We start from the raw sequence: 24,406 nt of genomic DNA, 5'->3' as shown, positions 1-24,406 counted from the left end.
TCAAATCTTTTTTTTATATAACATGAAAAATACAATGAAATTTTTTATTATATTGTTTTTTATCTTTTTTAATTTTTTGGCTATTAAAGGTATTATAATTTAGAAACAGAAAAATATGGTGATTTGATTCTAAAAGAAATTTTTTTATTTTTTTATTTTTTTATAAAAATTAGGAACAAGGGTCTTAAAATCTAATATTGTCGAAAAGAATAATATATATTCACTCAGTGTAAAATCTAATTATGCAATTGGTGATATAGAGTTATCAGATGAATTGTATTATTATGATTGGGTATCATGTCCAAAGTTTACTTGTCCTTCTACAATTAACGATACTCTATTAAAAGATTGTACATGCGATTTTACAGACAAAGATAACTGTCCCAAACAGATTGGTACTAATTGTGATAGGTGTCCAGATTATCAAGATTCGGTGTGTACAGGTGATTGGGAGGTACTTGATAAAATAAATTATATTTATAATTTTTCAATCAAAAAAACTACTCAATTTAGATATATACCAAAGGAAAAAGTTTGTATGGGCCTATCATCCAAAATTAACTCACATGATGGTTATGGTACTGTTAAAGGAGGTAGTTTTACAAGTTCAAGAACTGTTTCTGGGCAAAAAAATATTCTTTTACAATTTTGCCCCATAGAGTTAACTCCCTTTAATTTAAGTAAATGTTTAAATTTTAAAAAATATTTTTTCTCTTTATAATTACTAATTTTTTTTTTAGATACTTGGACAATGGATACCTACATTTTTGAAATTACTCCACTTTCTGAAATGTATAATTTTTCTATAATTTTATATTCCATTGAAATCGATAGTAATATATTAGACCCAAGTTACAAGTGTAAAGAAAATGAAAATCATCCAGGAATAGGAGAAATCTTTTGTTTAAATTTAAATTATAATTCTTTTTCAAGTGGTATTAAAAATTATTATATTGATATTTTTACCTCAGACTTTTATTATTTTAATGCCCCTTCTTTACCTGCATCTCCTCAATTATTTTTATATATATCTAAAAATTCAAGTAACAGGTTCCCAACATTAGAGAATTGTGATTGGAGATCAATCGAAGAAGGTATATAATACATAAAAAACATTCCTAATAGCCAAAATATTTTATTAATAATATTGAAAATTTTTTAAATTTAATTTTTCAGCTGATAATGATTTAATGTTATATTTAGAACCAATAAATAGTACCCACCCATTAAGAATTTATATTACTGTGACTCCATCAAATACACCCTCATATATTTTTACTGTTCAGAATCAAGGTAATAAATATCTACGTCGAGTTTCGGAACTTTCTCCTCAGTCAGGTTATTTAGCTTTGAAAGGTTCATCAAAATTAGTTTTACCAAATGGTGATACATATTTTACCCCAGCTATTTCATCAGATCCAACAAAAACAGCATTTTCACCATTATACCCATCAAAATTTTTAAATCCTATTTGGACACCATCATTTAATATATATAGTGAATTTTATAAAGAAATTAAATTAATAGTACCCGCTTTAAATGAGTTTAAACCAAACTCTTATCAGTTTTCATTTATACTATCACAAAAAGATATTGATTTTTATATTAAATTTCAAGATTTCGAAATAATTAAAAAGTCAACTTTAGTTTTAGATTCGTCTTTATACGATAAAGATGGAAAGGTATGTTTTTTTTCGAATTATGTCCCAAAAAAATTTTCTTTTTGCAAAATTTATTAATTTTTTTTTTTTTTTTTTTTTTTTTTTTTTTTTTTTTAGCTAATCAAATTAAGTATAAAATTTGATCAAGTTTATTCAAGTTTAGAATGTGATGTTAATGAATTTAAATTGGTTATTGGATATATTAATAATATCAAAAAAAAATTATCAGAAACAAATGATATTTCAGAATCAATAAATTTAATATTCAATTTAGATTATTTATATTCAACTGATTTTTGGATGAACTGCAGAGATAAAGTTAATAATTATTTCATCAACAAACTTCAAACAGAAGAGATATCAATAAAACAATGTATGTATTCAGCAAGAGATCCAGAGTTTGCCACCGACCCATGTTGTAGCCCTACCCAATTATATTATCAATGCTGTAATCCTTCACCAATTAATGTTACATTTATACAGACTATTGATTTCAATAATGATTTGATCAATAATGAATGTTTAAGTGCTGAATGCACCAAATCTGTTTTAGAAGAGTATGAGACGGCCCTATGGATGGAAAGGGCTGATGTATGCAGAACTTCATCATTTACGGTTTTAAAACTTGCCTATTCAACAACAGAAACAATTAGAGGATGTAAGGACGTTTTAATATCACCTATTTGTTCAAAAGATTCAGATTGTAAAGATTATGGCAAAATTAAAAAATGTAATTTGTATACCAGAGAATGTATAGCTGATTTCGAAAGTATTGATAAAAGTTACATAAAATGTGTTTTAGAAAATTTATCAATTTCATCTCTTTTTTATCTTACAAATTCAACATCATTCAATAGTGATACAATCGATACTTTATATAATGATCATTTATCCTCGGATTGTGTTGGTAGTAAATCAATTATGGATCGTTCAACATACTCATTTTTTTCACCTGGCTTGGAAGATAGATACAATAAAAACTATGGCTGTCTAGATTCAACATGTTTTCTCAAACATGATATTAATTTTGATTTTTTAACAAAATTATCTTTTGAAAAAACTCCTAGAGACCCTTGTGACAATTTTGGTTTTTGCAAAAGTTTACCCTGTACCAATTCTTTAGAATGTAAAAACCAATGTAATGCTGAACCAGCTTCTTTTTGTGGTTATTGTAGTGATGAAAATCTTACTCAATGTCATAATTTAAATAGTGTTACCAACCAAAGGGATTGCGAAAATCAAAGTTCACTATGCTTATTACCAAATGGTGAAATTTTAACAGGAAAAACTGAAAAAGAATGTACTGAAACTTATGGGGAGTGCTCATATAATAATTGTGGTGATATTTCATGTACCTCTATTTTCGATGGTGTTGATTCTGGGTGTTTCATAAATACTTCGAACGAAACATGCTTAGATAAAAATGGTAAATTTTTAGACTTAAAATTCTATACAATCTGCTTACTTACATTCGACCAAGAGACCTGCAAAAATAATAATTTTGATTGGATAGATTGCGGCTCAAAATTAGTTGGAGAGTGTAGTGGGGGTTATGATTTTCCATTGGTTTGCACTACAAAGTACTCTAACAAATGTAACAAAGCTCAATGCGAGTCAATAGCTGGTGAATGCTCTGATAAATATTTCTTTTCACCAGATTCTAATCCACTTTATCCTAATGGTTTGGGCAAATGTGTTGGGAAACACTCTAACATTGAAGAATCGATTCGATGCAATTATGATGAAAATGATTCACCAGAAGGTTGTTACAGTAATCGACCAAAACATTTTACAAAAGCGAAATGTGAAGAAAATATAGGTTCTAAATGGTGGAGTCCAGCATTAACAAAAGAAGATTGTATTTCAAAGTATGGTTGCAAAACTATGTTAAACCAAATTCCATTTATGTTCACATTTAATTTTAAATTTAATGAAATGAACGAAGACACTTGTAATGGATGTGGTGTTGATTCTTTTAATGAATGGTATCCAAAGTATAATTGGAATGCAGGTACATGGAAACCAGGTGTTTATATAAAACCAAAATGGATCAATAACCAATATATTTCAAATAAAAAAAGTCCAAATACATTTGATTATCAATTTTTTTATAACTCGGTTCAAAAAACATTTTTCTATCAACTTAATGAGTTTTATCGTACCGAAAATATTTGTAGAAATAAAAAAGCTCAGTTATCAATGGAAAAAGTATTGTGTAGTTGTATTGAAAACAATAATTTATCTCAAGGTAATATCTCACAATGTTTCCAATTATCAGATGCTCCTTTGATTTTACAAATAAATGTATGCTCAGGCTGGATACATGAAACAATATTTGATTTTGGTAAAGCTTTATTTAATGGAACTGCAAGTAATCAAACTTGTCAAGAAATAACTTTATCACATGTTAGTAAACAAGGGTATACATCATCAACTCCAGAAACTTTAGCATCCAATTTTGTATCATATAAAAAACCTCCAAGCTTTGCTCTTTTTAATTCAAAAAATGCTACTATTGGTTATTTGATGAGCGATGGTTTAATGATTCAATCGAGTGAAGGTATTAACCAAGTGGAGATTTGTTTTATTAAAAATAAATTATTGGGAAACAGTAATGGTGATTTCCCAGTAATAGATATTGCTTTTCAAATTGATAATAAAACATCACCTTTACCATTGGAAATACCAAAAGGCAATATTAATAGTACTGATAGTGTTTATATCTGTTTAAAAGTCTCAAATGTTCCAAAAGGTGATCCAACTTACTTTTTAATTTCTCGTATAAATGATAAAGATTGGAAAACTATGACTAAGGAGATTTTCGATAAACAAACTAAGGTTTTAATGTATATTCTGGCTGTAATATTTTTATTGATTTCTTTGTTTGGTTTATATGAAATTATAACAATAATCATATTTTATTTTAAAAAAATAATAATCCAATTCCAATTGATTCAAATATTAATTTTAATTGTAACACTATTTATTTTAATAAGAACTATATATTTCTTTTTATTAGTTAATGGTAAATTTTTAAATTTTATATTTAAAAAAAAAAATCTTAAAAACACACACTAATATTATTATTTTTTACTACAAGGTAAACTTCAAGATAACCCAGTTTTAGATTATATTTTAGTGGTTTTACCCACTTTTATTTATTTTACAGCCTTTAGTTCATTAATAGTTTTATGGTACACAATCGTATTTTTATTTTTAAAAAATAATATTGGAACTGGAGTTGTAAAAAAATTATATTCAATTGTTATCACTGTTAATATAATATTATATTTATTCTTTATTGCCATTGTACTGGTATTTCAATACACTCCATTACCCCCAGCATACGATTGTGCTGGTCGTGTTGTCACTGCTAAAGAAGCTTCACCTTCACAAAAAGCGACTAATTTAACTTATGCTATTGTGCAAGCGGGTCTTAGTTTTGTTATTTCCGCTGCATTTATCTATTTAGGCAGAAATCTTTATAAAACGATATCAACAAGTGAAAAAAACCTTTCAAATACTAAACACCAGAAAAAAATTTTTATATTATCCACTATATGTTCAGTTGGTTTCTTACTACATTGCATATTTGTTATAGTGTTGGCTACTGACATATCATCTATGACATTTAGCTTCATAGGTTTAGTCATTACAGAGGTAATTCCAGTAGTTAGTATAATGTATTGTTTTAATCCAAATGATAAAAATAATAATAATAATAGTAGTAGCAAAGATGGAATTAAAAGACATAAAAATGGTAAATATAAAGTTGGTAAATCTAAAAATGCATTAAAACTTTCTGAAAATAGCTCTGCAATTTCAAATACCACGAGACCTATAAATGAAACAACCAATTCTTCAATAATAAACAATAGTAACATATAATAAAAATATTGAATAAAAATAATGTGCTTTTCATGTTTTGTAATGGATCAACTTGAATATTATTCCCCTTCTTCTAAATATAGTTTCACTATCTTTAGATATTCAAATATAAATAACCTTTCAGGTACTTTATTTTTATCTGTATAAAATTCTAAAATTGATTATGTATTTTTTTGAATAATTCCATGATTTTTTTAAAAATTGCGATACTATTTAATCAAAAATGCCCAATAAAAAAAAGATATAAAAAGGATAATATTTTTTGTTAAATAAATATATTACATAAAAAATTTTCTTTTGTGATATAAAGAAAACTATTTTTATTAAATTTTTTTTCATTATATTTGAAATTGATAATATCTTTTTATTGTTTGAAAAACTTTTCTTTTTTTGTTGAAAATTAAATTGTATATTTGAATTTACTTTAACTTTATTTTGTAAATTTTCGATTCCACTTTTAATTTTAATTTAAATATCATTATAAAATATATTTTTATCGGTTTTATAATTATATAGTTGTATAAATTGAAATAGAATTGGATCTATTTTTGAAAACACTTCTTTATTGTCCCAAATAACCAAAATTGTTTTTAAATTGAAATAACTATGATTATTTTTAAATTCTATTTTATTGAAGGTAAAATCGATGATAATAGTCTCTAATTTTTTAAATTTTTCGAGGTCTATAATTTGTTGGAAACTTGAACCTAAAAATAAAGTTTTTATATTATTATGAATTGGAATTTCGTTTAACTCTAACTCTGTTAAGTAACCTGTATCCAAATATTCTAAATTTATTTTATTTAAAAGTGAATATTTTTTTAATTTTGATGATATTTTGAGTGCATATAGTGATTCTGGGTAGTGTTGATAATGAAGATAACATTTTTTAGAGTCTATTATTGTTTTGTTTGGATATTTTAATTTAATTGGAAATCTATTATACCTATAATTTCTGATTTTTAAATATTCTAAACTTTGTGGTATTGAATCACCTAAATCTTTGTCAAAGCCAGAACCAAGGATGAGCTTTTTTAATGAAGATGGTAATACATTTACACCAATAGTTTGGTTAAAATAAGAACCTAAATCGAGATGGAGTAAAGAATCTGGGAAAACATCTTGAAGTAATGGGTGACCACCGTTATTAAAAATTCCTGGGCTTGAATAGCTTTTACCAAACTGTAACCACGTTAAACTATGAGGAAGTTGGTTTGGTTCTAATTTACAATTAAAATCGCCAATTATAAATAAACTTTCTAGAGTACTTGGTAAAATTGAATTTGTTAAATGATTTAAACCTTGAATCTCCAATGATTTTAAACTTCTAGGTATAATTCTTGGAGTAAAGTTAATTGGGAGCTGGTGATCACGAAAATTTCTAATAGTTAATTTTTCTAAACCTTGAGGTATTACATCATCATCAATAAACAATGTTCTTACTATCAATTGCTTTAAAGTTAATGGTAATTTATAATCCAAACATTCACATTTAAAATTTAAAAATGTTAATGATTTTAAAAATGTTAAATCTTGAGTTAAAAAACTTGCTTTATCGCTTGAAATATTTAAAACTTTTAAATTCGGTGTTGATAAATAATCTGATTCCAATGGTAATATATCATATAAATACAACTCTACCAAAGATTCTGGAAGAACTCTTTTCTCTATTTTATTGGGGTCTATATTTGATAGAGTCAGTGCCTTTAATCCTTTTGGTAGTGTATTTGAATTTTTTAAAAATGGATTTGATAAGTATAGTTTGGTAATTAAGTTAGGGAACAAAAGTAAAGCTTTACTTTTATTAAAACTAAAATTATAACAAACTGATTGTAAATTTATTGTACTATTTAAAATTGAATTATTAATTTCTGAATTAATATAAATTTTTTTGATACAAGTTGGGATTGAGGTCATTTCTTTAAAATAATTTATACATTCTATATTCTTTGGTAATAATAATTCCAAGTCACCATCTTCTTTACAATAGTTAATTAAATTAACTTCATAAAGATAATCTTTAAATTGAAATGATAATAATTCTTTTAAAGAATTAAAAGTTTGTTCTGAATAAAATAAATTAAATAATTTAAGATGATAAAATATAATTTTTTTTATATATATATTATTTATTATTAATTTAAATAATTTATAATTATAATTATTATTATTATTATTATTATTATTATTATTATTATTATTATTATTATTATTAAATAAATTTGCTATTTCGTTTATTTCATTATTCCATTTTAAACTAAGGTTATTTTGGTGAATTATCATTGTTGTTTAAAAAAAAAAAATTAAAAAAAATTAAAAAAAAAAAAAAAATTAAAAAAAATAAAAAAATCTGAAAATAGAAAAATAATACAGTAATATTATAAATTTATTTATTTTTAAGTGACTAAAGAATTTTAAAATTTTCAAATAAATTTAAAATTTTAGTTAAGATTAAATAAACTTTTGTATTATTAATATCGTTTAATTTAAATAATTTTGAAATTAAATTAATTTGATCAATCTCTTCTAAAAATAAAAATTGATATAATAAATCGCCATCTAAAACATTTTTACAATTTGAAATTTCTGATCTATAGAGGTTGTGGTCATTATTTGTAATTGGTTTTGAACTTTTATCATTTTTTAAACTATTTTGAATTGTTAATAAAACTTTATATTCAACTCTTGATAATTTTCCAAATAAAATAACACTACCCAATAAAGAGCAAGTTATAATTTTTGAATTATTTAGTTGGAGCAATTTTAAACATGATTCTTTTAAACTAAATTGATTTATAGGATCTAAAATTATTGGTATACTATGTAATTGTTGTTGTAATTGTTGAATTTGTTGTTGCTCTTGATTATTATTATGTTGTTGTTGAGGTTCCTGATTTATTGGCTGGTTAAGCTCTTGATTCATTTGATTAACTTGATTAATTTGATTATTGACTTGGATTAAATTTAAATTGTTTAAAATTTCATTACTTTGATTTAAATTTAAATTTTTAAAATTACCATATTTATCAATAGTTGCAATTTGATCATCAGTTGATAGAAAGATTGCATCTGATATGAATTTTGATTTTTCATTTGAACAATGAGTGAAAGATTTATCCTCTTGATTATATCTATAAACATCCAAACCATTAGTTTCTGTACCTAATAATAGTTTATTATCTGATGCTCTAAATTTGGAAATTGTCACTGGGAATGGAGTTGTAATTTGAATATTTAAATCTTCTGAATTTGATTGAACACCACTATTATAATCAATCATTAAATTGCCTTTAGTGGTAAACACTAGATATTTGCCATCCACAAATGGTAATACTGAAGATATTGGTTTATCAAATGTTCTCTTTTTTTCCAAAGTTAAAGATATCTCTTCACTACCACAATTACTTTTATGATTAAATTGAATTGAATAAAAATAAATAGTACCATTATTTTTATTATTACCATAAACTATAATTAAATTTTTTTGTTCCCAATATTTAATTGAATGATTTGATTTAAAATTTAAACTATCTTTAGTTTGAAAGATTTTTTTATAATATAATTCATTATTATTAAATATTTCTAATTGTGATGATGATGATGATTGTGATAATATATGACTATTACTATTATAATTTGTTAAATGATCTGATAAAACCAATACTGAAATATTAAAATCGTTTAAAATAATTAATATACTATATTTTTCAATTAATAAAATTCTATTTGGATTTTGAAATTGTTGATTTTGATTCTGATATTGTTGATTTTGATTATTTGATAAAAGAGTTTTTACACTCATTTTTTTTGAAAAATCTATATTTGCTAAATATAAACCCAATTCTGGATTTACAAATAAGAAATTTTGTCTTGAATTTTCAGAGTAATATAAAGAACAGTATGAAATCATTTTGTCATTTTTGAAAGATATTTTACATAGGCTAATATGATTTTTGATACTTGTAATATAATATGGTTGATCTGTTAATACCATTGCACCTTGATTCAATACTGATAGAACTGTGACTGGTGAACTTGAAATAGATTTTGAATAAATATTTTTTGAAACTTTAAAACAATTTGAATGTAAATTATATAAAATATCAAATTTTAATAATAAACCATCTCTTAAACCACAAATCAATTTAAAATTAATTTCATCTCTATTTTTTTTTTCTGGTTGTTGATTTAAATGATTTGATTTTTGTTGATTTTGATTTAATTGATTTAAAATACTTAATAAAATCGAATTTGGTATAGCATTTATAACTTGATTTTCTTCTGTCTCATTAAATGAATATAATATTTTATTAAATTTAAAATTTAAAATAAATATATTCATTAAATAGGTGCCAACGATACATGTATTGAATATTTGATTTTCTTTGTCTAAAATTTCATTTTCATTAAATTTTGGTAATGAAATACAAGAGACTTCAAATTCTAATGGGATTGAATTTAAAAGCTTTAGTGATAAACCATGGTCATTTGAGTCATCTTGAACAATGTTAAAACTTTGTATTGAATTTGGTTTTGAAATTGCTACTAGTAATAAGCCATCTCTTGAACATGCATTGGTTATAATACTATTTTCGCCTACATCCCAACGGTATGATTCTTTTCTCTTTGAATATTTATTATTATATAATACAATCGTCTTTGGTGTAACTTGAACAAATGTACCATCACTAGTTCTATAACAATAAATAGTTGCTTGATTTTCAATGAAATAAATATTATCTAAAGAGAACATATCATCTTCCTCTTCTTCAGCCACAGAAACTTTTTCGACCACTGTACTTGACGGATACCCAATTACAATGTACGGACTAAAACTCCAAACATAAATTGCACCAATTCTTTTCTTTTCATGATGTAATATATGTGTTGGAATACTATTTTCAATAACCTTTACTGAACCAAAACTATTTGAACCACCACAACAAGTATAAATCTTTGTTGTAAACTTTTGTTTTTGAATTTCAAAATCTATAATACCTGAATGATTTTCAATTCTTTCGCATTCATTAATTTCATATTTATTAAAATCCTGAAAAAAAAAAAAAACTATTAATATTTATTTTATATACATAAATTAATAATTATACTTACAATATTATAAATTCCACCATCTGATAAATCGCCAATGATACCAAAATAACCATTATTTAAATTTATTAAATTTTGAATTGGGTTAAATTTAAATTTAAACTTCTTAAAACTGTTAAAATTTGTTGCTGATGATTTAAAATTATTTGAATCAAATGTAAATTCGATACCATATAAATTACCCATTTCATTTCCTATTAAAAGATATAGTGTTGATTCGATTTGATGCCAATTATAACATGTTATTAATTTATTTTGCTTTTTATAGTAATATTCTTCATACTCCTCATCATCAATAATAGTTCTAAATTCTTCATCATCACAATCTTCTTTAATAGTAATCTCTTTTAACTTTTCGAAATTTGAATTTGTAAAAATAATTTTATTCTAAATAATTAAGGTAAAAAAAAAAAAAGTTAATATAAATTTAAATTTTTTTTTTTTTTTTTTTTTTTACTAACATTTAATAATAATAAGAAATAGTAATTAAAATTAAATGAACTTATAAAATTAATCTTTGGTATATTTATAAATTGGTAATTTATTAATTGGGATGATTGTTGTTGGGATTGTATTAAATTATTATTTTTCTTAATTTCTTTAACAGTATTTGTTTGAAAATTAAATTGAAATTTTGAAATAATTTGATTTTTATCTTTGGTTGTTAAAATATTTATAAAACAGTGATTGTATGTTAAAAAATATGGGTCATCTTTTTCATAACTAAAATTAAATGAATAAATATCACCATCTAAATCTTTTATATCTATTTTTTTTGAAATGATTAAAACTGAATCTTTATTATTATTATTATTATTAATTAAAAATAATGATAATTTATTTTTTAATGCTGAAACACCTATAATTCTATTACTAATAAAAAAAAAAAAAAATATATTAATATAAAAATGAAAATATTTTTTTTTTTTTTTTTTTTTTTTTAAATTTATATAAATACCATTGAGAAATTTGTATTTTATCTCCCAAATATTTAAAACTATAACCTGGGGGTGAAATTCTTAAATGTTGAACAAAGATGAATTGTTTTTTAATATTTGACCATGTTAAAATTGATAAATATCCAGAATCAGATGTAATAACTAAAAAATCTTTTTCTTTACAATTTTGATCAATATTATCATTTAATTCGTTATTTTTTAATGTTAAAATATCATTATTATTATTATAATTATTATTATTATTATTATTATTATTATTAGTTATAAATGTTGGTAATGTTAAAACTTTAACATCTTTTATTATTGAAAATGATGGTTGTGAATTTATTGATTCTAGTAATTGACTTTCTTCAAAGTATTGGACCAACTCTATACAGTTCTCTTTTATAAATATTAGTTCTTGAATTTTATTTTCTTTGTTATAGTTGTATTTATTTCTAAAATTTCCTTTGACAGTGTGAGTTATTACACTTGGATTTAATAATGTTTTGCTGTAATAAAAACTGTCATCTACATTATTATTTGACTCTCCAATATTAATATTTGAGACTATACTTGAAAAAATATTTTCATCCTCATCAATAATTATTGATGTCATTGCCTCTTTATACTTTTGTTTTAAAATTAAAAAAATAATTTAATAAAAAAAAAAAAAAAAATGAAAAAAAAAATGAAAAAAATGAAATTAGAAAAAATAAAAAAATAAAAAATAAAAAATAAAAAATATATAAAAAATAAATAATTTAAACAATTGAATAAAAAATTAAATAAATAATTTTATAAGTTAAAATATTTAAAAATAACTTAAGAGTTATATTTTTTTTTTATTGTTTTTTTTTTAGTTTGTTTTTTTTTTTATTTTTTGTTTCTTCTTGATATCAACAAATTTGTTTTACATATATAAACCTTCAACATGACCAGATTCACTCTTTCTATATAAAACTTTTTCTTTGGCTTTCTTGAAATCAGTGTGGGTGACTCTCATTCTTCTTTCACGAAGAGCCAAAAGACCGGATTCAGTACAAATTGCTTTAATATCAGCGCCACTAAGATCATCTTTAGACATTACAAATTCTTCAAGGTTGACATCTTCAGAAAGATTCATTTTACCTGTATGAATTTCAAAGATCTTTCTTTTAGTTTTAATATCTGGAAGTGGGAATTCAATCTTACGATCAATACGACCTGGACGAATGAGGGCTGGATCTAAAGTTTCAATTCTATTTGTGGCCATAATTACTTTAACATCGGTTCTGGCATCAAAACCATCCAATTGATTTAAAAGTTCCAACATAGTTCTTTGAATTTCACGTTCACCACCTGATTGACTATCATAACGTTTGGTACCAACTGCATCGATTTCATCAATAAATACAATGGATGGAGCACATTCTTCTGCTACTCTAAATAATTCACGAACTAATTTTGGACCATCACCAAGGTATTTTTGAATTAACTCTGAACCAACAACACGAAGAAAAGTTGCAGATGTTTGATTGGCAACAGCTTTGGCCAATAGAGTTTTACCTGTACCTGGTTCACCATATAAGATAACACCTTTTGGAGGTTTAATACCAATCTCTTCATAGAGTTCTGGATGAGTGAGTGGTAATTCAATTGCCTCTTTCATTTCTTGAACTTGCGACTCTAGACCACCAATATCACTATAAGATTCTGTTGGAGCTTTTTCTACCTTCATAACATTAACCATTGGATCAACCTCACCATCGATTACACCAACGACTGAAAGGGTCTTATTATTTAATAAAACAGTTGCACCTAAATATAATTTTGATTTATCTACAAATGACATAATACGGACATAATGTTCTGGACCAACTGTACTGGAAACAATAGCATGATTATCATCAATAATCTCTTCAAGAGAACCAACAGTTAATGGATCACCACGAAGCTCTTCAATGATTTTTTCATCAGCTTGTTCTTTGCTATTCTCTTCAACCTTTGGTTGATTGAGGTCATAGTTTTGAAGGAACTCCTGTTCCATTAATAAATAATCTTTAATACGTTCTAATTTCAAAAGTTTTAATTTACATTTGGTGTGTGGTGTAACAACTGGTAATTTAGTTGATGTCTCAACTCCTCTTCTCTTTTTCTTTTTACCAAATTGGGTTGGTGGTGGTGGTGGTTGGTATTTTGGTTGATCTTTTTTTTGATCTTTATCACCTTGTCCTGATGATTGATTATTACCCATTATAAATTTTTATTATCCCTTTTTTTTTTTTTATATAAATTTATTTATTTTATAGTTTAAAAAAAAATGTTAATTATAAAAATTTAAAAATAAGAAAAGAAATTATTTACAAATAATATATATAAAAATAAATAATTATTAAATAATTATTAAATAATAAATAATTATTTTATAATTAAAAACAATATATTTTAAAAAATTGATAGAAAAATATTAAAAATTAAAAAAAAAAAAAAAAAAAAAAAAGGTGAAGGTGTAATTTTTAATTTAAAAAAATTAAAAAAAAATTAAAAAAAAATTAAAAAAAAAAAAATTTTTTTTAGAAAAAAAATAAAATTAAAAAAAAAAATTAAATAAAAAAAAAAAAATATAAAATTAATGTTGAAGTTCACCATTTTAATTATTTAAATATTGTAATTAAAGTAAAAAAAATAATTGTATATTTAAATAAATATTTTATTTTATAATTTGATTATTAAATTAAAAAAAACAATACAAATTTTACAAATAATTTTTTTTTAAAAAAAAAAAAAAAAAAAAAAAAAAAAGAAAATAAAAAGAAAATAGAAAAAAAACAATTATTTATATTTAACTATAAATCTAAATAATAATACTATTATTTATAACAAAAAGTAATTTAATTTATTTTTTTTATTTTTTAATTAAAATTTTTTTTTTTTTAATTTTTTTTTAATTTTTTTTTAATTAATTAATTTCATAAACTTTTGGCAACATTAACAATAAACCAATTTAACCAATGCAACTTGCCACTTTTTTTTTATAAAATATTTATTATCATTAAATGAATCATATTTTAAAAAATATTCAAAAAGTTCAAAAATATAGAAACCATTTAAATATTCTAAACCTATATAATAATAATATTAAAAACTATAATTATAATTATAATTTTTTAAAATCGAATAACTATTTAAATAATTACAATCTATTAAATAATAAATTTAAAATGTCAAAATTTTCAACAACAACAACAAATAAAGAATATAAATATACAAATAAATTAATTAATGAAAAATCACCATATTTAATCAAACATGCACATGACCCCGTTAACTGGTATCCATGGTGTGATGAAGCATTCGAATTAGCAAAAAAACAAGACAAATTAATTTTCCTTAGTGTTGGTTATATGGCTTGTCATTGGTGCTCCGTAATGCATAAAGAGTGCTTTGAAAACCCAAGTATTTCAAAAGTAATGAATGACCTATTTATCAATATTAAAGTTGACCGTGAAGAGAGACCCGATATTGATAAATTATATATGGTAAGTTATTTAATAATTATAAATAAATAAAAAATTATTAATTTTTAAATTTTATTAAACTAGACTTTTTTAACTGAGACCACTGGCGGAGGTGGTTGGCCAATGAGCATTTGGCTTACACCATCTCTTCAACCAATATCAGCTGGAACATGTAAGTATTTTTTTTATTAATCAATCTAGATTTATTTCATAATTTTTTTACATTTGTTTTTAAACAATTTAGACTTTGCACCAGAACCAAAATTTGGTAGAGCAGCATTCCCAGAACTATGTAAAAAACTAAATGAAATATGGAAAAATGATAGAGAAACGGTAATAGAAAGAGGAAATTCATTTATTGAATATTTAAAAGAAGATAAACCAAAAGGTAATTTAGACAATGCACTATCAGAAGAAACTGTAAGCAAATGTATTGAGCAAATATTAAAAGGCTACGATCCAGATGATGGTGGTTTTACAGATGCACCCAAATTCCCAAGATGCAGTATTTTTAATTTCCTTTTATCCGCATCGACTCAAGAACAATTAAAATCATCAAAAGAATCAATATTAGAAAAGTTATTTTTCACTTTATCAAAGATGGCATATGGCGGGATATATGATCAAATTGGCTTTGGCTTTCATAGATACTCTGTTACACCTGATTGGAAAATACCACAGTAAGTATATTTAAAATTTTTTATTATTATTATTTTGTATTAACTATTATTATTTTATAGTTTTGAAAAAATGTTATATGATCAAGGTCAATTAGTTCCAGTTTATTTAGATTCATATATACTATCAAAAAATGAATTATTTAAAAATATTTCAAAATCAACATTAAAATATGTTCAAAATTATTTGACACACAAAGATGGTGGATTTTTTTCAGCAGAAGATGCTGATAGTTTTAATGAAAGCAATGAAAAGTCAGAAGGTGCATTTTATATTTGGAACTTTGAAGATATCAAAAAAGCATTAGAAAATGATAAAGAAGCCATTGAAATCTATTCATTCATTTATGGTTTAGTAGAAAATGGTAATGTTAATCCAAAAGATGACCCACATAATGAATTTATTGATAAAAATATTATTATGCGAATTAAAAGTAATCAAGATGCTGCCAACTATTTCAAGAAATCAACTAAAGAAATAGAATCATCACTCGAATCATCAAGAAAGAAACTTTTAACCTATCGTGATACGTTTAAACCAAGACCACCATTAGATGACAAAATCATTGTTGCCTGGAATGGATTAATGATTTCTGCATTTGCCAGAGCCTATCAAATCTTCCCAGATGAAGAGTCCTATTTAGAGTCTGCAAAAAGAGCCACCAAATTTATTAAGGATAATTTATACAATCAAGCCACCAAAACTCTAATCAGAAACTTTAAGGATAGCCCAAGTTTGATCCATGCATTCGCTGATGACTATGCATCTCTAATTCAAGGGTTATTGGACCTTTATCAATGTACCTTTGAAATTGAATATTTAGAATGGGCAATCGAATTACAAGAAAAACAAGATCAACTCTTTTATGACTCACAACTTCCAGGTGGATATTTCTCGACAAGTGGTGATGATAAATCTATTCTTCATCGTTTAAAGGAAGAGCACGACGGCGCTGAAAACTCATGCCAATCGATTTCAGTTTCAAATCTTTTAAAACTATATTCTGTAACCTACAATCAAGAGTATAAAGAAAAAGCACTTGCAACACTCGACTCATGTTCATTATATTTAGAAAAAGCACCGATTGTAATGCCACAAATGATGTGCTCCATGCTCCTCTGCAAAGAAAAAGAGAATACTCTAAACTCTATTAATATTGTTATAAATAGTAAAGAATACAATCAAACAAAGAATGACCTTAAACAAATTCTCAAACAAGTAAACTCACTTTTTATCCCAAACAAGTTTATAACAGTCAAAGATATTAGTGATCAAAAACAAGTTCAATTCTTTAATGAAAAAACTAAAAATTTAAATTTAATCAATTTAAAACCTGTATATGATAAACCAAGTCTTAGTTTATGTAACCCAAATGGTTGTTCAATTTCATCAAATAATTTAGGTCAAATTACAAATATTTTAAATAATAATATATTTTTTTAAAAAAGATAAATAAAAAATAATGTTGGTGACAATAAAAAAAGTTTTTTTGTTTTTTTTTAAATTCATTCATTATTTGTTTTTTTTTATTAATATTTTTTTAAAAAAAAATAATATTTATGAATGATTAACATTGTAATTAAAAATTTTATTTTTAATTGGTTTTATTTATTTATATATTATAATTTTTTTTTTTTTTTTACATTTGAAAAAAAAAAAAAACTATTGTTATTTTTGTGATTGGTCAATATTTTGATAATAATCTAATAAATAACCAATACCTTGCATAAAAAGTTTAAATGGCTCTATAATATCACCTGGTTTTTCTGCAGTAACAAGAATGCCGCAATCTTGTACTTGGAGGATTGTGGAGTTTCTTGGATTAAAATGAGAAAATAAATCAATAATATCTTCTCTGTAACTCGAATCTTTTCCAACGACTAATAAAACTTTACAGCTTAATGCTTTAATTTGATCTTCTTTAATATCTTCTCTCCTATTGAAATTAATTTTATTAATATAAATTTAAAATAATAAAAAAATAAAAATAAAAAAAAAACTATAAACCTTCACTTACTTTACAAATGAATGGACATAATGGTATAAATTATCTGGATTAATTAATAACATTTCTCTTTTAATATTTTCTAATAAATCTGGATTTGTTTCTTCTAAATTCTAAGTTTTTAAAATAAAAAAATTAATATTTATAAATAAAAAAAATAAAAAAAATAAAAAAATAAAAAAAATCTTACATCTGCATAATAATGATTTATAAGATAATTTCTAACACCAGTTGGATTTTTTAATGATGGTAAAGTAGTTAACTCTACCCATGATTTAACCCAATCTAACCAACTAAATGATTTAATTACTGAACCAACAAGGATTAAACCCATAATTGTTTTTGGGAATAAGGTAGCATATTGAGTTAAAACGCAACCACCTGCACCTGCACCTAAACCAATAAACATTTTAATTCTAAAATATAAATAAAAATATTAACAATTTTTTTTATATTAATATTTTTAATTTTTTTTTTCTTTTTTTTTTTTTTTAAATGGTACTCACTTAAAGTAATCAACAACATATTGAATATCTTCAGCCATTTCATAAATAGTTGGATATTGTGATGATGGGATTGATTCTGAATTAAATTCGTGTCCTGGTGCATCGATATGAATAATATTTAAATATGGTAAAATATTTTTCATATTTGGATGATTAAAAAATGGTGAAAAACATGTTGAATCTAAAAATAAATTTTTTCGTTTTTTTTTTAAATTTTAAAAAATAATATTGTTTTTTATTTGTAAGTTATTTAAACACAAATTATTTGATTAAATTTATTATTTTATAATTTTATAATACCTACGATTTAAACCTAAATCATGATAACTAATAATTGTTGGCATATTTGGGCTTTCGTTTAAACCTTTTCTTTGGAAACATACTAATTTACCATGTTTAGTTGGAATTTCAAATCTAGTTTCTGATGGATCCGAGTTGTCACTATGTACAACAACATTAATTGGTTCGCTAGAATTTCCAATTGAATTATTTAATGAGTTTTTTAAAGATGACATTTTAAATTTTGAAATGTGACGGATAAAATAAAAATAAAAATAAAAATAAAAATTTTATTTAAATATTATTTATAAATAAAAAATAAAATTTTTTTGTTTATTTATTAATATTAAATAAATAATCTGTGTGTGTGAATTTTCGAAAAATTATTTAAATTATAAATATAGAAAAATGCTTGGTTAAAAATAAAATTAAAAAAAGAAAAAAAAAAATAAAAAAGAAAAAAATAAAAAAAAAATAAATGAAAAAAAATAAAAAAAATAATTTAAAAAATATTTTTTATAATAATTAATTTTTTTTTTTTTTTTATTATTTTTTTTTTAACAGTTTCTGACAATTCACTCTGTAAAAAAAAATAAATATATAACTACAAACCCTGTTTTCTTTGTTTGCATTTACAATAATTTTTTTTTTATTTTTTAAGAAAAAAAAAAAAAAATTATCGTTTTTTCTTGACACTACAATTTCACACAATTCTGTTTTTTTTAATCAAAATTTTAAACTTTTTATTATTTAAAAATAATAAAAAAAAAACAATTGTTTTATCATTCAAATATTCAAGATATAATGACATCCAATTATACATAACTCAAACCAAAGGGTAATCAAAATGTAAATATAAAATAAAACATTATTTAATTTTAAAAATATAAAATTTTTTTTTTTTTTAAAAATAATATATAAATTTAGAGAAATAGAAATAATTTTATATTTGTAACTTTTGATCTAAACATTCAAATACACATAGAAATATATAGATATTCCAGAGCAAATGGGCTAATTTTAATTAAGGAAAGATTTCAAAAAAATATTTTTTAAAAATTATTTTTAAAAAAAAATATTGATCAATTTGAAAAAAAAATAAAAATGATACCCATAAATTATTTTATTATAAAAAAAATAAAACAAATAAATTAATTATAATTAATACAATATAAATAGAATTATCTGGATAATCTTAACTCTAATTATTTTATTTTTTTATTTATTTTTTTAATTTTTTAATTTTCAAATAACAAATCTTTTTAAATTTAGATCAGATATTTAAATTTAAATTTAAATTTAATTTAAATTAATTTAATTTAAACAAAATTGTTAAAAGAAGAAATTATATTACAACGTAACTGTGAAGTTTCTTCTAAAGTTTTTATCATTTCTTTTGAACCACAATTTGAAAGATTTAAGAGTGATATGGTTGGATGTTGTACTAAACCATCAATAATATAGGTTACTTCTAACATACCCAAATGAATATTTGAAAGATCTAGGGATACTAAAGATTTGTTAATAGATAGAGCAGTACCAAGTTGATTTAGAGCACTAAGTTTAAAGTCACTATTAGAGATATTTAAATGTCTAACAAGGGAGCTTTCTTTAATAAATTGGGAAATGGCTAAACCTTCATTATTACCGAGTTGATTTGATGATATGTCTATATCTGTTAAGGTTTTAGATAGTTGAAAAGCCATTAATAAAATTGAAATTGAACCAGAGAAATTATTATAACCCAAATGAAGTAGTTCTAATGATGAGTTTGGTTCACGAATTAAATTTGTTAATGCAGTCAGACATTTGGGGGTTAAACGGGTTCTCTTTGCATAAAGTTCTCTTAGTTGTGATGAGTATCTTAAATTTTCAAACAAAGATATCATTTCTTCTTCTTTAACTGGATGAATTGATGATACATTAATTGAAGTTAGAGATTGAGTACCATAAAGAAAGCTAAATTTATCAAATTGGTTGGGTAAAATAGTGTTGTTTTGCTGAAGAAATGCATTTGAGTTTACTACATTATCTACTTCATCATCTTGATTATTCCAATCCTGTTCATTCTCGGCACCTATATTTTGAAACATTGGTTGTTGGTTGCCATTATTTTCATAGTTTAGAGCTAAATCAAATAGATTTATTTTTAAAAGAGTTTCACAATGTTGAAGCGAACTGAATAAATTTGAAATTTCACTAACTTGAGTTAAAACAGAACCCGACATGTTAAATTCTCTAAGACTTTTACTGGATTTAATAGAGTTTGTAAGAAGACTTAAAAATTGATCATTGGAGCGAATTGTTACGGCTATATGTTCAAGATTGGTTTGCATTGGAGTCAAAATTTTATCAAAGGTTGATGTTGAATATTTTGATAGTTGATTTTGTTTGAGGCCAAAAGTGATTGGTGTATCCAAGATTTCGAAAGAGTTGATACTAGATTCAACAAATATATATTGAACTAAATCTAAAATTGTACCACCAATTAATTTTTCATTTGAACCACTAAATAATTTTACTGAATTTAATTTTAATTTTTCTATTGAATTATTTTTTTTTTAAACTATTTAAAAAATTAATTTTATTAAAATTATTATTATTATTATTATCGTCATTTATTGTTATTGGTATCACTACTATTATTATCATTAAAAATCAATATCCAAAGGAATTATTATATTCTTCATATTTTTGAAATTTTAAATTGGTGAATTATTTAATATTAAAATTTTTAAAGTTTATTTGTTTCAATAAATTGACAAAGCTGTTCGAAAATTTTAGTACTGAACCAACAATTTGAAAAATCTAATTGGGTTAATAGATTTAAAGTTATAGATGGATCGTTGATAGTCTTTAAAATATAGTAGAGATCGGACATTGAATGGTTTTCTGTTTGAAAAGAGAATGATTTTAAATCTGGTGAAAGTCTAAATATTTGTTGGTAAATGACCTCTGGTATAATTGAGTCATCTTGATGTGGCATTTGATAACGGTTAATATAGATCCCTAAAGAGTTTATATGAAATGGATGCTTCTTTAAATTAGATGGAGGTTTAACCACACGCAATAATGTTGGCTTTAGGAACTTTCTTGGGAATGTACCACCATATTCTACTAGATTTAAATAGGTTTCGAGTTTTTGAAGAGAGTCCATTAAATAAAACGTATCTGGAAGATAAGGCATAACCATTTCCATCCAAAATTTACAAACTAAACATAAATCCATCCATCTAAATTTTAATTTATAACCGGTAAAAGTTTTATTTTTTTTTTCTATAAAATGATACATTGACAAACAATGATTAAAATAGTATGATAATATTTTTCTTATTAAATGTGTTGGTAATTGATTAATATTAAATGTTAAATCAAATATATTTTTATTATTATTATTATTTGTTATTTGATTCATTTTTTATTATTGTATTAATATTAATATTAATATTACTATTACTATTACTATTACTAATATATAAAAAAAAAAAAAAAAAAAGTTTAGATTGTAATTATTATAAAAAAAAAATGGTGTTGAAATTAAAAAAAAATAAATTAAAAAAAACTTTTTTTTTTTTTTATTTTTTTTTTTTTAAAATTTTTCAAATGTTTTTTTTTTTATTTTTTTTCAAATTAAAATTTTTTTAAAATATTTTTAAATTTTTAATATAAAAAAATATTTTTATACACCATTAAGGTTTATTCTATTTTTTTTATTATATTATTAAATAGATAGCCTTAAATTAAATTAATTTGTTCAACAAAAAAAAAAAGTCCAAAAAAAAAAAAAAAAGTCCAAAAATAAAAAACCAAAAACAATAAAAATGTCCAAAAAAGTTAATTTAAAAATTGAAACACCTTCAAGTGAAAAAATTTCTTATTCTTTGTATGTAAAATTATAATAATAATAATCAAAATATTTATTTTTTAAAAAAAAAATATTAACTTTTTTTTATTTTTAGAACTACAAGTGGTACTTTTAAAGAAGGTGATTTAGCAATAAATAAAAAGGGATTATTGATCAAGGGTGAAAGTCCAAAGAATAGTCCTATAAATGAAAAAAATAAAAAACTTCACTCAAACCTAAATCCATTATCACGTAATGCAGCTGAAAATAATGATATGCAAATAAATGATCAAACTAATTTTTCATCAACTTTTGATTGTAATTCAATACCAACAACTCCAACATCATCAATAGGGACCACTACAACCAATAATATAAATATTAATAATATAAATTTTAATGCCATCAACAGTAATCTTAATAACATGAATAATTATTATAATAATAATAGCAATAATAACTTTTATAATAATAATCGTTTTAATAATAATAATAATAATAATAATAACAATAATAATAATAATAATAATAATAATAATAATAATAATAATAATAATAATAATAATAATAATAATAATAATATGATTATGAATAATAATAGTAACAGCAATAGCAATAGCAATAATGATAACTACAATTATAATTCTCCAGCATTACCACAGGTAACTATTTTCTTTTTTTTTTTTAAACCTTACCATTTTATATATTAATTTCTTTTTTTTTTTTTTTTTTTTTTAATAGTATGATCAAAATTTAACATTAGATTTAAAAGATTTACAAATTTTAAAGGTTATTGGAAGAGGAGCTGGAGGTATTGTAAAATTAGCATATCATCAAACATCTGACACATATTTCGCATTAAAGGTTATTACATTGGATATCCAAGAAAACATTAGAAAACAAATTATTCTAGAATTAAAGACTCTTCATAAAACCTATTGCCCATATATCGTATCGTTTTATGATGCTTTCTATACTGAAGGATCTGTATTTATTGCTTTAGAATTTATGGAGTTGGGTTCTCTTACTGATATCTTGAAGAGATCTAAAACTATACCAGAGCCAGTTTTAGGTAGAATAGCATATCAAGTACTTCAAGGTCTGGTTTATCTTCATAGAAAATTACATTTAATCCATAGAGATATTAAACCATCAAATATTTTAGTAAACAGTAAAGGTGACTCTAAAATTTCTGATTTTGGTATGTAGAAAATAATTAATGGTAAAAAAAAAAATTAAAAATCATTGACTTATTTTTATTATTTAGGTGTAAGTGGTCAACTTCAACACACATTATCAAAAGCTGTAACTTGGGTTGGTACCGTAACTTATATGTCACCTGAAAGAATTAGTGGTAGATCATATTCTTTTGATTCTGATATTTGGAGTTTAGGTTTAACAATTTTAGAGTGTGCAATTGGCAAATTCCCATATGGCAATCCACAACAATTAATTATTACTCAACAACAAATAAATAGTAATGGTAGTAGTGGTAATAGTAATAGTAGTAATAGTAATAGTAATAGTAATAATAGTTTGAATAATAGTACTGATTTTAATAATAGTGTAAATAATAGTAATGGTTTTAGTAGTCTTAGTAGTAATGGTGGTATTGGTTTTTGGGTACTTTTGGATTGTATTGTTAAAGAAAGTGTACCAACAGTTCCAGATTATTTTTCAAAAGAATTTAAATCTTTTGTTTCTGATTGTTTACAAAAAGAGCCAGAAGAAAGACCTTCCGCCTCAAAATTATTGGTATGCATCAAATTGTTTTTTTTTTTTTTTTTTTTTTTTTTTTTTTTTTTTTTTTTTTTTTTTAAAAAATTCCAATTACCAAAAAAATTTTTTTAAAAAAAAATAGCCCCCCCATTTTTTTAAAAAAAAACCAAAATTTGGGGCCCCCCAAAGGGTTTTTGGCCCTTTTAAAAAGTCCCAAAAATATTTTGGAAATTTTTAAAATTAAAAAAAAAAAAAAAAAAAATTCCCAAAAAAATTTTT

At 23.0% G+C, this 24,406-nt stretch overlaps 9 protein-coding genes across 9 annotated transcripts in view; 4 read left to right on the top strand and 5 right to left on the bottom strand.

The window, feature by feature from the left end:
* Window positions 1-184: 184 nt before the first annotated feature.
* On the top strand, window positions 185-1,102 carry DICPUDRAFT_38158 (uncharacterized protein; the record flags this gene model as incomplete). The annotated part of the gene is made up of 2 exons (XM_003290822.1): window positions 185-686; window positions 741-1,102. Coding segments are annotated over 2 exons (864 nt in total), but the record flags the coding sequence as incomplete, so codon positions are not given.
* An 85-nt stretch (window positions 1,103-1,187) lies between these two features.
* DICPUDRAFT_14748 (uncharacterized protein) lies at window positions 1,188-5,393 on the top strand (the record flags this gene model as incomplete). Its single annotated transcript, XM_003290821.1, has 3 exons — window positions 1,188-1,682; window positions 1,779-4,686; window positions 4,762-5,393. Coding segments are annotated over 3 exons (4,035 nt in total), but the record flags the coding sequence as incomplete, so codon positions are not given.
* A 624-nt stretch (window positions 5,394-6,017) lies between these two features.
* Window positions 6,018-7,832, bottom strand: DICPUDRAFT_155407 (uncharacterized protein; the record flags this gene model as incomplete). Its single annotated transcript, XM_003290813.1, has 1 exon — window positions 6,018-7,832. One exon carries the CDS (start codon window positions 7,830-7,832, stop codon window positions 6,018-6,020), a length of 1,815 nt encoding a protein of 604 aa, XP_003290861.1.
* Window positions 7,833-7,901: 69 nt separating this feature from the next.
* DICPUDRAFT_95240 (uncharacterized protein) lies at window positions 7,902-12,215 on the bottom strand (the record flags this gene model as incomplete). The annotated part of the gene is made up of 5 exons (XM_003290812.1): window positions 7,902-8,480; window positions 8,538-10,599; window positions 10,662-11,045; window positions 11,120-11,531; window positions 11,617-12,215. The coding sequence occupies 5 exons, from the start codon at window positions 12,213-12,215 to the stop codon at window positions 7,954-7,956; spliced, it is 3,984 nt and encodes a 1,327-aa protein (XP_003290860.1). The 3' UTR covers window positions 7,902-7,953.
* A 181-nt stretch (window positions 12,216-12,396) lies between these two features.
* DICPUDRAFT_98837 (26S proteasome ATPase 1 subunit) lies at window positions 12,397-14,025 on the bottom strand. Its single transcript, XM_003290811.1, has one exon. The coding sequence runs from the start codon at window positions 13,830-13,832 to the stop codon at window positions 12,510-12,512; it is 1,323 nt and encodes a 440-aa protein (XP_003290859.1). The 5' UTR covers window positions 13,833-14,025; the 3' UTR covers window positions 12,397-12,509.
* A 774-nt stretch (window positions 14,026-14,799) lies between these two features.
* DICPUDRAFT_155404 (uncharacterized protein) lies at window positions 14,800-17,217 on the top strand (the record flags this gene model as incomplete). The annotated part of the gene is made up of 4 exons (XM_003290820.1): window positions 14,800-15,117; window positions 15,181-15,268; window positions 15,341-15,776; window positions 15,837-17,217. 4 exons carry the CDS (start codon window positions 14,800-14,802, stop codon window positions 17,215-17,217), a joined length of 2,223 nt encoding a protein of 740 aa, XP_003290868.1.
* Window positions 17,218-17,275: 58 nt separating this feature from the next.
* Window positions 17,276-18,800, bottom strand: DICPUDRAFT_57015 (uncharacterized protein; the record flags this gene model as incomplete). Its single annotated transcript, XM_003290810.1, has 5 exons — window positions 17,276-17,710; window positions 17,792-17,892; window positions 17,970-18,195; window positions 18,286-18,466; window positions 18,590-18,800. The coding sequence occupies 5 exons, from the start codon at window positions 18,798-18,800 to the stop codon at window positions 17,443-17,445; spliced, it is 987 nt and encodes a 328-aa protein (XP_003290858.1). The 3' UTR covers window positions 17,276-17,442.
* A 921-nt stretch (window positions 18,801-19,721) lies between these two features.
* DICPUDRAFT_98834 (uncharacterized protein) lies at window positions 19,722-21,979 on the bottom strand (the record flags this gene model as incomplete). Its single annotated transcript, XM_003290809.1, has 3 exons — window positions 19,722-21,085; window positions 21,328-21,797; window positions 21,855-21,979. The coding sequence occupies 3 exons, from the start codon at window positions 21,977-21,979 to the stop codon at window positions 19,884-19,886; spliced, it is 1,797 nt and encodes a 598-aa protein (XP_003290857.1). The 3' UTR covers window positions 19,722-19,883.
* Window positions 21,980-22,303: 324 nt separating this feature from the next.
* The window catches only part of DICPUDRAFT_98833 (uncharacterized protein), a gene marked incomplete at its 3' end in the record, with an annotated part of 2,502 nt that continues 399 nt past the window's right edge, over window positions 22,304-24,406 (top strand). The window contains exons 1-4 of the mRNA XM_003290819.1: window positions 22,304-22,447; window positions 22,524-23,070; window positions 23,150-23,609; window positions 23,676-24,163. Coding sequence (XP_003290867.1) covers window positions 22,386-22,447; window positions 22,524-23,070; window positions 23,150-23,609; window positions 23,676-24,163 — 1,557 coding nt within the window. The 5' untranslated portion in view covers window positions 22,304-22,385. The remainder of the gene's footprint in view (window positions 22,448-22,523; window positions 23,071-23,149; window positions 23,610-23,675; window positions 24,164-24,406) is intronic.

Source organism: Dictyostelium purpureum (assembly GCF_000190715.1).
Source record: "Dictyostelium purpureum unplaced genomic scaffold DICPUscaffold_245, whole genome shotgun sequence".
Classification (NCBI taxonomy): Eukaryota; Evosea; class Eumycetozoa; order Dictyosteliales; family Dictyosteliaceae; genus Dictyostelium; species Dictyostelium purpureum.
This window is presented reverse-complemented; position numbering and strand designations above follow the sequence as displayed.